We start from the raw sequence: 14,822 nt of genomic DNA on the forward strand, positions 1-14,822 counted from the left end.
CTAAAAATTGGCGCCTATCCTTAAACTTTTTGTTTTTTATTTCAATACTGTGACTTTGGGACGTCTGAAAAAAGGTTTTTTTTCTAAAACGTATGGATACTTCGCCCACAGAAGCCGCCCAAGTTGTGGCATTGCTGGATTCTGGCCTTAGTCAGCGTGTTGTGGCTGCAAGACTGCATCTAAGCCTGTCATCTGTTCATAGAGTCTATAAACGTTATCGGGAGACTGGTTTGTTCACGCGCCGTTCAGGATCTGGCAGGAATCGGGTCACTTCTGAGCGAGATGATCGATTTATTGTAACAACTTCTTTAAGAAATCGAAGCCTTAACGCTTTTCAACTGCAGCAGCGGCTTCGTGTTGTACGAAGGGTGGCTGTAAGTGACTCTACAATTAGAAGAAGGTTGAAGGATCGTGGACTGGTACCGCATAAGCCAGCAAATGGGCCGAAATTAACTGCAGACCATCGAAGAGCGCGCCTTAACTTTGCACGTGAGCACCTAAATTGGTCATACCTACAGTGGAGCAAAGTTCTCTTTTCTGATGAGTGTAAAATTATGCTGTATGGTAACGACGGAAGGAACAAGGTCTACAGAAGAGACGGAGAACGCTATGCACAATGCTGCATTGAAGAAAAGGTCAGCTATGGTGGCGGTTCGTGGACGGTTTGGGGAGGAATCAGCGCCGACGGTAAGACAGAGCTTGCTTTCGTGTCTGGGCCACGTCTGCCTGCACTAAACTGTCATCGGTACGTCGAAGAGTGTCTCGAGCCTCATGTGATGCCCTATGCACATTTTATTGGCAACGGCTTCATATTCATGCACGACAATGCTAGGGCTCACACCGCGGGCGTCGTACGAGATTATCTTAACGAAGTCGATATCTCTATTATGGAATGGCCAGCAAGAAGCCCGGACATGAATCCCATTGAACATCTGTGGGATGAATTAAAGAGACGAATTCGAGCAAGAGATCCTGCCCCAGAAACGCTTAGCCAGCTGCAAGATGCAATCCAAGAGGAATGGGACAATATACCACAGCATGTGATCGTGACTCTCATCCGATCGATGAAGAACCGTATGGAAGCAGTAATTAGAGCTCGGGGAGGGAATACAAGTTATTAAATAAACGTTTTTAGCTTTTTTTTTCATTTACGTGTGTTGTTTTATCCATTTCCTTTATACTCCATACGGAATAAAAATGACTCATTTAACAAAATACGAAACCTATGAAAAATTCATTTAAATTTAGAACATTAACATTAAGATTTGATAAGCTCATATTACTCACTATTAAACGACATTTAACATTTATTCCTAAATGTACACATTTTTCTGATAATCCTGACAAAACGTAAACTTGCAAGGTGTTTCGATTTTTTTGATGAGAAGTGTAGATATCAATGTAGTATCATTGTTTATTCTATGCTATTCTTTGTTTGTTTTTTTCTCTCTCTCTCTCTCTCTATGGCAAAGACAATGTAGAACGTTAGTTTCATTAAGGGCCGTCAGGGTGTCTTCAACTCGATAAGCTAGAGTTTTTTTATGTAGTAGTCCCACAGATTTGACACCCAGGTATATAATTACGATGAAAATAAAACAATTCATTATTTTGTGCGGTTTATTCAATTTTAACAGTTATAATAAGATTTTACTTCAGTCATCTTAAGTTGTTCTCGATAAACCCACAGTGACATTAAAATTACTATCTTTCCCAATTCACTGATACGAGTACATTTCGTGACAATTTATTCACCTATAATATATTACGTTCACTACAAGTTGTTACATGTACAATAAACTAAGGAATGAACAGTAAATTAGATTATAAATATTACAATTTCGTGAAATAAATTATGTAATCCATTTTTACTTCTTTACGGTAGGTGTTGCCATAACTTCGTATGCAACGAGAGACAATTCAGGCAATATTTTATTTTATTTGTGCGCGCGTCCGGTACAAATTAACGGACCACGCACAAAAAAAATAGCCTGTACGCGCATAATCTACCAATCATTTCAATTAAAAATACTAGGTACTTATGTAATAAAAAAAAATTGAGTAAGATTTAAAAAGGGAAGTTTTTAAGCATCAACAACTTGCACTGAACATTTAAAATTAATAGGTTTAATTATTACATTCCGCTATGGTTAAGATTCGTTCAATTTCATGTGATTTTACATTTAAACTTCGATACATTAAATAGTTATTTTTGTATGTAGGTATTTTTTTCTACGTATTTCATTGTTATTTTATTTTTCTATAATGCGGTGAAATATATCGATTAGCTTGAACATAACATCACAGGAAAATAATGGATTTAATTAAAATAAGTACAATAAAGACGACCTAAATTAGATTACAAATTAGGATTAAATATAAAATCACATAAGGAGCCACTAAAACTAAAATCACATTATTAATTAATTTTAACAAAGCCTAGACTTTTTTAATAATATTTAAAACAACAATAAATTGTAAATAAATAAAATTAAAATTATATTTTTCAGATAAAAGAAACTGATATTACAAAGAGACTAGCCCAACCACAGGCTTAGTCAAAAATGAAAAATAATAAATTGAATAACAAATAAGAAACAAATGGAATGTTATGGGAAAGGCGTTTAAATTTTGTGATGCTTACAACATTAAAAATACTCTCAGAATATTTTAATAATTACATATAATTACTTATTATTTATCATAGACTCTCAAACACTCATCCGTAAAGGAGCAGCACTAACATACAGGAAAAGAAAATACAATTATTATAAATATTATAACGCTAACTCGATTATAGGATTGCAAAATTTAACAAGCAAAGTTTTAACCATACAATTTAAACGATGAATAGTTTTATTGTTCTAATAAATACTTTTAAAAGAATCTTTTGTTTCTATATTTCATTGTCTATGCCGTATGATCATTATTATGATGGCATATTTCACAATTTATTTTTTTATTAGGTACTTACTTAATAACAATTTGGACAGACACACCACTCAACGTTTCTGTACGTTATAAACCTATAGACCTAAGCAAACCTTCTAAAAGAAATATTCACATGACTGTGAAGGTCTTTATCAGTTCACGTGAATAGCCCTCTTAGGGTATACGAATACCAACGACTTGCTTCGATTTATAGGGCTACACCGCGAAATACCGTTCAGAGAGACATATCTTATACAAAACATTATTAAGTCGCCAAACTTGTTACTCAAAACAAAGGGTTTGCGCCAAAGGTGCTCAGTCGTACTCGGTTGTCGTTCGCGATGTTTACTTTGACGGTATTGAATCTGTTTTGACTAACATAGTTTTTTAAATTATGAATTTATTGGAAATAAATACACCTAAATATTAGTAACGGAAAAATACAGGTATAATATTGTGAAATTAAAATTCCAAGAAGAATCATTTGTGTCGCTATATATTGTTTTTGTGAAATATAAAATAAAATAGGTAATTTCAAAAATACAGGCTAGATAAAACTTGTGAATCAGAACAGACTAAAAGTTCGCAGTAAGATCCATTTCGATTCACAGAGTTTTATTTACAACTTGATTAAAAAATTAAAAATTATTTTAGCCAGCCACATCTTACTGCCAGTATTGTAATGATTTTAGATATATATTATATTAGAAGAAAAAACCCTCAATTTATAAATTATTATAGACAGTTTGACCCAAAAGAAACATTTCATCACTGGCCTCCTGAATGTTTCTTCTGGGAATATTCTAGTTTTATATCAATTTATAAGTTGAAGCAGTCGCGTTTTTTATGACAAATTATTCATTACATTTGATTAATTTCTCATAAAAAAAACAGACAAAATAATTACTCAATCATCCGAAGAGGTATTCACATAATTCCCAGTTAAATTATGTGAATTTATAGATTGCTGTAATTTATAAATTATTAAAACTGGCTTTATAATAATGCAAAAAATTGCAAATAAAGACAGACGTTTATCCGAAGTGAAGCAGTGTAGCACCGGTTTACTCAACTCATTGCTCCATTTGCGGAAAATATAATACTCTATGTTTCGATTACAAGTTTTTTAAAATAATTTGAGCCAATATTTTAAATAAAATGTTTTTATTTTTAATTTAGTAAAAACTGCGCGATTCAAGATAGTTTAAAAAGCATTATATTATAAAAAAAATAATTTTGGGTAGAAATTATAAATATTGAGCCAATATTACAATAATTACGAGTGAATTGCAAGATACAAGTTGCATTTAAGAAGATTTAGATGACAGAAATAATTAGGTATGTGCCAATATTTACAAAAAAGAAACTTCTTTAATAGGTATGATTGTAATTTACTTGGTAGTGTAACAAAAAAGACGAAATAGTATAAATTTTCTCTCAAAATTAGTATGTAAATCAACACGGACTGGTGGCCCCAAATAAGTCATACCTACTTACTTACTCCGCTGTGCCTTAATATCATAATATTACTTAACTAAATGCTGGCATGATTCATTTGGGGCAAAATTAGACAGTATTGACTTACATATTTGACGTGAAAACTTATACTAGTTTAGAGCTAACAATATGAAATGATTCGGTTTTAGGTACTAAGTAGTTTGAAAGATTATACAAAACAACGTGTCAATCAAATCAAACCATTGACCACGAATTCACCATATATTTCGCACAACCAGCTATGTTTACAACAAATTATATGGTTCCTTAGGAGACAATTTTTTGCTTTGACTAACACACTTAGCAAAATCTCGAAAAATGAAAGAAAGGTAAAATTTGCCGAGCGTTGGGACGTATATAGGCTATTCACGAACGTTACGTAGGTCAAATACATAACCCTCGTTTTTGCTTTGCCGTAGTTGGGTGAAAAGGCCTATTAGCATAAAATTTGTAGTTCAGTAGCCGGCCCCAAAGGAAACACATTACCAAAGTGTTCGTCTTTCCTTATTGTTGTGTTTCTTTTGGGGAATTAAAAGCTATTTTGACTTACAAAGTTTGGCCAATAGACATTGCAGTCAGAAAGAAATATAATCAGGTATATGCCAATATTTACAAAAATGAACCTCTAAAGTGCACTTGCAATTTACTTGGTAGTATTAGATAATGGGTTATAACATGGGTTATAAATAGTATAAATTTTCTCTCAAAATTACTAAGTAAATCAACACGGACTGGTGGCCCCAAATAAGTCATACCTAGTTACTTACTCCGCTGTGCCTTATTATCATAATATTACTTAACTAAATGCTGACATGATTCATTTGGGGCAATATTAGTCAGAATTGACTTACACATTTGTCGTGAAAACTTATACAAGAGCTATATATTATATATAAAAAAATATTCGGTTATAGGTAGTAAGTAGTTTGAAAAATATTACATTACAAAACCTGACAGCTTGAAAGGTGAATAAAACACAAGGTCAACGTTTCAATCAAATCAAACCATTGACGACGAATTCACCATATAATTTGTACCAACCAACTATGTTTAAAACAAATTATATGGTTCCTTAGGAGACAATTGTTTGTTTTGACTAACTCCCTTAAGAAAATCCCGTAAAGAAGAAGGTAAATTTCAAAATGTAGTAGGAATATAAATGTTTGATGTTTAAACAAATGCGACACAAATGAATCTTACTAGATTTGACACAACATCAAAACTGTTTACAGAGTAAAGGGTTCGGTAAATTCATAATCTTAAACAAGCCATTAAACCATAACAGAAGATCTTAGTGAATAATAACTTGTTGAGATTCAGAAATTTACTTTATTGCACGTTGTAAATGATGTCACATATTTTTTTTAAATTATTAAGCAACTAATTTAAAAAAATGTGTAGACACCTACAATAACACCCTTATTGATAGCAAAATAATTTTATCACATAACAAAACGGTACTTATGAAACTTATAAACATTTAAAAATTACAACACTGATATCTCTTTCAACAAAACACACTAGTGCTTGCCACTGCCCTTAGCGATTGCCAACCAACCTCGACCTGAACCTTGTACTAATTAAAGATATTTTAACTACATTAATTCACTATTGACCTTACATCTACATTTCAAGAGGTAAAACAATCAACATTTGAAAAGGTACATAAAACAACAACGCGAATGAAAAAGTAAGTGACGCCTCCGTGAAAATAAATTACGAAAATTAACTAAAAATTTTGAGAAAATATTACGTAAGGTATTAGAAAAGTTTTATGAAATTACAAATAAGCGTGACATTCAAGGATTAAAAAAGTAAACAATTAAGGTAGAAAACCCCAAACATTTTTAAGTACATGACAGAAATTAAAAAAAATGAAATGAAATTGTGTGTAATAAGAAAATGCGGCGAACTTTATGGAATCGAATATTACTTAATAACTCAGTAATGAACTCAGTAGGTAAGTACTATTTTGTAATTTCATAATACGCGTGGAATCTCGATTTCGGCAGATGTGATGGCCTTCAAGAAGTAACATTCCAGAAATGACATACAGTTATAACTAATAATAACTCCAGATGTAGAATAAAGATTATCAATAACAACATTACATAAAGATGAAAAACCACAGCGTTTTGAACACTTACGAAATATTAATTTAGCCTAGACATAATTTAAATTAAAAATAGAGAAATGTGAGAGTTATATAGTAAAATTTTGCTACTTTATAATTAAATTTATGTACAGGAATGCTTTAGTGCAGGCGTGTGAATTACTGTAAAATCGTCTACTTCAACGAGGTAACGGAATTTCGATGAATTTTGGGTCAAATAGATGTTTATTGTTTTTGGTGTCCAACGATTGCAGGTTCAACTGTAACGATTGAAACCTGCGAATTTTCAATCGTTGCCAGTGTTTAATGACGCTCGTTTTATTGAAACTACCTCATTGAAGTAAAACTAACAAGTATACTTAATAGTAAAAATATAGAAAAAATATAAATGGAAATTATTTATGGTGCCATGAAGAAATATATGTTACGAATAGTCGTTAAAAAATTCCTAAGAGAAGCTTGGGCTTCTGCTTGCTTCATTGACATATCCAGATATTGCCATAAACATTCCGAATTCTTGACGGCTTTCCATAACATAAAAAAACAATGTAATGATGTTTAGAATGATATGTGAATTACTGGCCATTCACACATTTGAAAAGGAAGAGTAACTTGAGCCGATATTAAGACATTGCAAAACAATACCACACCACCACACATCTATCTAGAGATGGGCAAGTACCCGGTGAAAACTTAACCATCTCAGCTTCACGCATATGCCACTGCTTTGTCTTGCAAACCAATATCATGCTCAGCCACGAAAAAATAACAGCAGATTTAAAAAAAGTGATTTAGAGAACTCCATGGCACCGAACGTCGAAATAAATCCATAAAAAGACATCGAAAATTTTAGAGAATGAAAGCATACAGAATTGAAGTGAAATTATCCACAATTAAAATTACTAAGTCTGATCCATGCAACCCTGTGATTTCTAATCCTGTGATATAGTCAATAGACGGTTTTACAACTACGGAAGGCACTGGAACTAATCGTAAGGACATAAATCACTGTTAAATAAATAATTGAAATAAATTATAAATTTAATTTATCACAACAAATAATAACAATAACAAATCATGGAAAGGTATTCGTTCGAAAATTAAATTGATATAAGTTCGAAATTTGAAATTATTGACTGAAAATAAAATGGCGGGTAAACAATGCCTCTTGTGGTAAGAGCACACTGTTACCCAATACACAATCATACCTGTGTCCCCTTGATCACAGATACGACGATTGAGAAGAGATTGAACGTCTCGTGTGCCCAGTAATGACCCTGGCTCTCGTACCCTTCAGACCGAAATACAGCAAGGATAGCCGTTTCACGGTAGAAATAGGTATGAGGGTGGTACTTACCCAGACGGACTTGGCACAAGTCCTACCACCAATGATTACCCACCCCTTACCCCTTACCGCATGATGAAAGCGCGGTAAGTACCGAAATAAAATAAAAACAAAGTGATCGTATAAGGCGGAACTATTTTTCCTTTTGAGATTCGGAACTCTAAAAAACAGCAAATTCCAATTACCTACGCATCAAAATGTGGCACTACGCCTTCGTGCCTTTGCCTTTTTCTAAAGTAAAGAAAAAGTGTAGGAACTAACAATGCCTTCACGTAGTTGTATAACGACAAGATTTAAATTCATAACAGTAACCTAGTAGTAGAGATCTTAGATTTAAATTTTGAAGTAAACATTTTGACTACGGTATAGTTCTAGAGAATTAGTTGCTTTTTAAATTTAATTACTAATATAATTATGTACATTGTTCCAAAAGTCTCGTGAACGTATCGTGCGCAAGTCTAATTCGATATATTTTATTAATTTAGTTCTTTCTTACATATTTGGCACATAGTGAAATTGAGCTTTTGCACCAAACAATTATATCATTATTGTAGACTTTTCCGATGCCTTAATTTAAAGAAGTTGTTTGACAGCTTTTATAAATATTACTTTTAAAGTTAAAATAATATAAATATGCAACATAACAATTTAATTATTACTAGTTTTCATAAAGTAACAGAAGTAACGTACTTATGTCTTTTAAAATATTTGTACTATTTTAATACGTAACGATTTTTAATATTTTAAACAAAACCATATTTTTTTTCGATTATCTTATTTTTTGTAGGTACAGTGTGACCAGGAACGGAATTTTATGGTGCACTACGTTGTTATATTTTCTTTAAATTTAAATATTCTTTAAAGTGGGAATAAGACAAAATTGAAACATTTAAAGTGAATTATTGTGAAGAAAAAGGAAGAAGATTTAATGGTGATTTTTTAGAGACTACTCTCCCAAAAAAGCACTCAAGCTGTGAATGTCAAACTAACGTTTTCAACTTCCTCAATAGATTTCATCTTTGACTTGTTTCAGAAAGAATATTTCGAGAAAATATTAGCACACATTCAAATGTGCAAACATTCACACGAATGTCTTTCATTGTCAAGCACATCCTGCTTTACATAACCATCCGATCACGAACAATGTCAACTAGGGTCATTTTGGAACAACAACCTTCTTCCACGTCGAACAGATCTCATCTGTCCATTGTTTATCTTATCTTGTCTAAAATCAACTCTTAGGGTGGTATTAATAAACTAATCTCAGCTGAGACTGCCCTCAAGATCATGCTCAAGTCCCTGTTTTTATATAAGAATGTCACATTGACATGATCTTGAGGGCAGTCTCGAAGCTGATATTAGTTTATTAATACCACCCTAAATCCGTCACTCACATTACACATTTCGTAGATAGTCGATGAGATTGCGCCGAAGTTGATGAAAAAGTGTCAATTTCGTTAGAGTTTCTTAAAGGATTCAATGTAGGTAATTTAAGTATAGGTACCAACGCGAAGTTTACTACGCTCTTTTCCGACAAATTAGCAGAGTAAAACCATCAAACTCTTAAAAGTCACTTATTGTGTATGATAAAGTTCCACACCCACACTTACAGTCACACTATTCAGCATTGTATACATGTACAATATCATGTACACCATTGATAATTTGTACCTTTGTGCAAAATTCACCAACACACTCGCAATCCAGAGTACATGGCAACACAGAGTTAGTTTCGAACAATAAGTGACATTCAACAATTTGACGATGGTATTAAATTACTTTACAGGTAAAAATCAGTTTGTCAATAGACCCAGGACACGGGCACCCATTGCGGAGTGGAGCGAAGTCGTACCAAGGCCGTTTCCAGTTGGCCTAAAGTATCTTCGATATCGTTGTTGACGATCGTCAGGTCGAAGTAATGGCCATATGTGCGTCGGAGTTGCTCAGATTCGCGGACCAGCACTTCTAAAGAGCCGTCGTACTGAAACGGGAAACGTCACGATTATAATGCAAAAAAAATAACATTTACGGAGGTAACAGAAGCTTGTCTAGGTAAATTATGAAAATGAAGGTGTTTTCAATTTTGCATGGCCGTATGTTACTAGAGCAGATTATGAATATCTGCATAAGTTACTAAGGAAACACCTGAATTAACGACCCAGCGGACACTAGAAGACTCAATCTTCCTCTAAGAAATGTAGTCTGCTGCCGGTTTGCTAGTCCTTTTGGCGATTCAAGTAGCCCTCTTCTCTAACAGCCCCACATCTTCACCGGTAACGATTAATGTTCAAGTTGAGTAGGTACACGTTGATACTCACATCAGCAACATTATTGAGTGGAGGAGCGGCGATGAAGACGACGTACGGCGCAAACTCGGCTGTCCGCAGTATCTTCAGAGCCTGAGGTTCCACGTCCAAGATGGCGATACGACGCTCTCCGTGGATACGTCGGATAGTTTCCAGCTTCGTTCCGTACATTGCATCTTCGTGCGTTCCTGGGGATGTCAAGGTTTTTTAAAGCTCATGAAAAATAAAAATAAGGATCACGAATTTTATTGACGTTATGCCAATGATAAGTTCAGCTTTGTGCCCTGTTTAGCTGATCAAAAAATCCCAAGAGACATTAACACTGTTTGATGAAGAGTTTAGATGTTTTTGGAGTAATGGAACAGGAAATCCTGGATTTGACCTAGGTGAGAGCGTAAAGCGTTCTTTATTTGACTATCCAAGTCAAAGCCATCCACATCTTGATCCTGAACAGTATAAAACACTTTCTACTTTTTTTAAATTCTACTAAAGCTTCTAAGATATTTTTTAAGACTTTTCGGAGAAACAGCGAAGCTTACCATATTCCAAATATTCATTGGCACCAATATCAGCCATCATTTCTTCGTGAGACACAAAATAGTAGCTTCTGCCATTCTCTTCATCGGGCCTTGGAGGTCGAGTGGTATCTAAAAAAAAGGAATCATCAAGCATACTGTCACAATACGGATCACAATTTTCATTCTAAATCCTTCTGAAATCAAAATCCCATTTTTTGTGTCTGGAAATCTGGACCGCAGAAGGATAGGCCCCTCTATGTTCACATACAAAAGCTGACACCTATTTCCATTTGCAATAGTGACCACATAATTTATTCTACTTAGTACGGTCTTTCATTAAAATCGTCCAACGCGACAGTTATGTCGCTGTGTTTTTTTTTATATCGGTTGTGTTTGACAATTAGGATTCTGGTATTTTTTTTGGGCTTTTTGTATTTTTTTTTATAATTTTATTGTTTTTAGGATAGAAAATTGCTGCTGTTACTTACGTGGTATAGGGTATGCGTATAAGTCTGGGTGACGAGCGATGAGCGTGTTCTTTATATGACGACGACCAACGCCGTGTGCACCCAACAGTACTATTGTCTTTCTTTGGAATGCTGTAAAGTATATCATATGTTTATCAAATCCGATCATACCTTCTATTTATTACCTACTACTTACCATCACACATCACAAATATGCAATAGGAAACATTACGTAGGTCTAACACGAATTTACTTTTGAAGGATTTTTGACCTTTACGTAAGCTAATTGCGATCCTATGACGATGTACAGAGACAATAGTTTTTCAATGGCAAAGTCAACGCCTCTATTATGTTTTCTTTGTTTATTATGCAGCAGTTTGTATGGAACTTTACTGGTTTTTTTTTATGTATGATGATTGTATTAAATACTTACAAGGTAACTTGACAACTTCTTCGTATGTCACGACGTCCAGTTGGTCGAATACCGCGTTGTGTTTCGCCAAATATTTGTCTTTGGACTGCTTCTTCTTGCGTCCGAATATAGAACAGTTGACTGAAACAAGATGACCAAATGAAAACATGACCAAAGTAACCACCGAGAGGTCTCTGAGAAATCAAAAAGTGCTGATTTTTTAATCATAAAAGTGAATTTCTATAAAAAAACTGCTTTAATGTTTTATTAAATCTAACGAAGCGCGTTAAGAAATAAAGTCTTGAATATACCTACATACAAATATATTTGTATTACGATACCTATCCTCAAAAATAAATTAAATACAAATATGTTTGTATAAATGTAACTTAATTTTGACGATAGATATCGTAAATAATTATAGTGACTCAAAAGTTGTTAGTCCAATTTGGTCCAAAGTTTTAAACGATCTAAATCTGAATAAACCAACGATAACGCTCATGCATACAATAGGTACACCTTTCAACATTAAAAAAAAATATATAAAAAAATCTATTGTGCCGTCACACAGACGAAACTTAAAATCCGCTTGCAAAAATAAATCACTTTTGTGAATTATTACGATTTGTCAATTTAGTACTTAATTCACGTACGGTCACGAGCATTAAGATGTATACACTTTGGTAACTTTTTTGACAAATTGAACTGTAAGTCTCACTAAATGTCAAATATGTGAGTGCGACAGAGTCCTAAAGTGGGTACATTATATTGCTCATGACTGTACTTTAATTTTAACTTAGTTTGACAAAACTAATAATAGTGCCCTCTGTCGATAAGTTCAAGAACGAGAAATACATAAGTTTGTGTCTGCCAGAATGAGCATCAATGTTAGCATTTGACAAAGGAAACATTACATTATACATTTCTTTCATTTTGGTAAGAACATTTTAACTATGTGTGTGTCTAGAAAAACTCTACTCTACTCATTAAGGACGGACAACATACAATACGCAATATTGATAGATTCTATAAGATTGTGAAGTCCTGCGGGAGACTATTTGACACTTTTTTGCTTGCAGATTGTTAAAAATGAAGATTTGATTTAGGACGATTTCAAAAAAACAGAAGACCGTTGACTAACTCTGTAATTTTTTGTAAGTACAGATTTAGAGGGCTTTTTCTTCTTAACTTTTATTTTCCCATAGAACAACACACTTTTCAAACATTTACTAATAGAAAGCGAAGATAAGTAAGTACCTGTGTTCTCGCAGCCATCAGTATGGGAGACGCATCCTTCAGCTCCTAGCCGCACAACATCACAACACGGTTCATGCAAACGCAACAATGGAATGGCATGGTAAGGTCACTACTCCTTGTTGGGCACATTTATTTTGGAAAATGTCTTGTTTTTTTAAGAGGAAGTGGCAAAAAGTTGTGAGTCAAAAAATTTGGGAATGGACACACGAAGATGAAGCGTTTGACTAACGTCGTAATTGTGTTTAGAAGTGATTAGAAATTAGTAAGTTAAATGATTTTGATGTGAAAAATCTAAAGGATGGATCTGTATGTGATGGATTGTTTGAAATCTTTTGTAGGAGTTTTCAGTAATATTAAAAGTTTTAAACCCAAGCTTGATAAGGTAAGGTCACCACAACGCAAATTGCAAGACATTTCCCAAAGCATTTACATATTAAATACTCCATGGGGTTATACAATCTCCCTGTTTACAAAAAATATTTTACGGCGTAATAAATTATATAAGATTATGAATTACATGGGGACTGGTTATGCGGTAAGTACTATAAGTTCAGGTAAAAGGGTTGATATAAGTGTTACAATATAATATCATTTACTATCGGAGCATGGGTACAATATAGTTGGTACTGAAACCATGCAAAGTAACAATTCTGTTTCGAAATTAACTATAGATAAAAGGGAGCTTGTATCACTGACAATACACAGATAAAGAAAGCTTTACATACCAACTGCAGGTTCGTCCAATGATGTTTATGTTTGAAAGCAAAACAATGATTTGTTAATGTTAAATTTTGTCAAAGAGCACGAATTTGTGAACGGCTGCAAATAAGTTGAAATTTTCCAATTGAAGAACTAAGTAGTCAGATTATAAGATGAGAAAGAAACAGTTTGCTTTTTCATTACCCATTCGAGTCATTTTTATTACACAAATAAACATAATATGGAAATTCAATGGATGACCGCGTAGTAGTAATAAAAATCTACTCAATTCTGGACACTGCAATCACACCTAATCACATCCTAAAACAACACTGACTAAAACAGAAATAAATAAAAACCAAAAACAGATCAAGCAAGATCAGGAACAACATATCTATTTGAAGAATCAAACGATACATGTCATAATATAAAAGTCCATATCCTTCAAGGAGCTTACGATAAAATAAACTGTAGGTACACCCCAAGACAAAATACTTATTTACTAAATATATTAGACCTAGTGCATCGATAGCAAAAATTCTTATTAAGAAGTCCGGATTTAATCGAATCAATTTAATACACCACCCTAATTTCCTTTGAAATAAACGTATCATAACAATTTAAGAGACAAAAGAGTCCGTTTAAAAAAATAAGACGCTAACATCACCTCCTTGAAGAAAACAGAATATATCAGCCTGTTCAAAATAACACATTAACAACCCTAAAGATATCACTGGCAGCACTAATGATCTCAACCTCACGATAAAAGTTACAACTAAAAAAAGGAACCTTGGTCTGTAGTCGATCGTTCAGCAGCGGCGCAAGCGGCTCTCCACTCCTGAAGTTCTGGGCTTGGAATGAGACCAGCAGATCCTCCTGCTGCATCTTTACGGGCCTGCCACCAATGTGAGTCATCTTTGCTGATGATCTGAAAATTTAAATACATTGAAAATTGGGTAGATACAATTACAAAATGCTAATGTTGATAAGTAAGGTTTCGTAACTTTGGTGACTGAATAACTTTGACCTAAGCACAGAAGAAAAGATGTTTGCATTACAACAACAAAGACCTGTTACATTTGTCAACAAAGTATGTTTTTGTTTGCTTTGTGCTCACAAATATGTTATTGATTTTCAACTTTTATTTCTAGTGCGTAGTAACATAATTTTGCACCACTATAACGACATATTACCTACCGGATATGAGACTATGATTCACACGAATAAACTATTTCACAAAATATGATCGGCAATGACTATGCTGCTGCACTCGTGCCTTT

The 14,822-nt window shown here is 33.6% G+C and overlaps 1 protein-coding gene across 6 annotated transcripts in view; it reads right to left on the bottom strand.

Moving 5' to 3' along the window:
* Nucleotides 1–1,603: 1,603 nt before the first annotated feature.
* Nucleotides 1,604–14,822, bottom strand: part of LOC126370207 (peripheral plasma membrane protein CASK) — a 403,706-nt gene continuing 390,487 nt past the window's right edge. For 5 of the 6 annotated variants that reach the window (XM_050014990.1, XM_050014988.1, XM_050014991.1 and 2 more), the window contains 6 exons: nucleotides 14,332–14,470; nucleotides 11,608–11,727; nucleotides 11,196–11,306; nucleotides 10,729–10,836; nucleotides 10,202–10,377; nucleotides 1,604–9,864 (listed from right to left, as the gene is read on the bottom strand). In XM_050014990.1, the coding sequence (XP_049870947.1) occupies nucleotides 9,685–9,864; nucleotides 10,202–10,377; nucleotides 10,729–10,836; nucleotides 11,196–11,306; nucleotides 11,608–11,727; nucleotides 14,332–14,470 (834 nt within the window). In that variant the 3' untranslated portion in view covers nucleotides 1,604–9,684. The remainder of the gene's footprint in view (nucleotides 9,865–10,201; nucleotides 10,378–10,728; nucleotides 10,837–11,195; nucleotides 11,307–11,607; nucleotides 11,728–14,331; nucleotides 14,471–14,822) is intronic. The other variant, XR_007566841.1, reaches the window with a different exon arrangement.

Source organism: Pectinophora gossypiella, chromosome 10, assembly GCF_024362695.1.
Source record: "Pectinophora gossypiella chromosome 10, ilPecGoss1.1, whole genome shotgun sequence".
Taxonomy (NCBI): domain Eukaryota; kingdom Metazoa; phylum Arthropoda; class Insecta; order Lepidoptera; family Gelechiidae; genus Pectinophora; species Pectinophora gossypiella.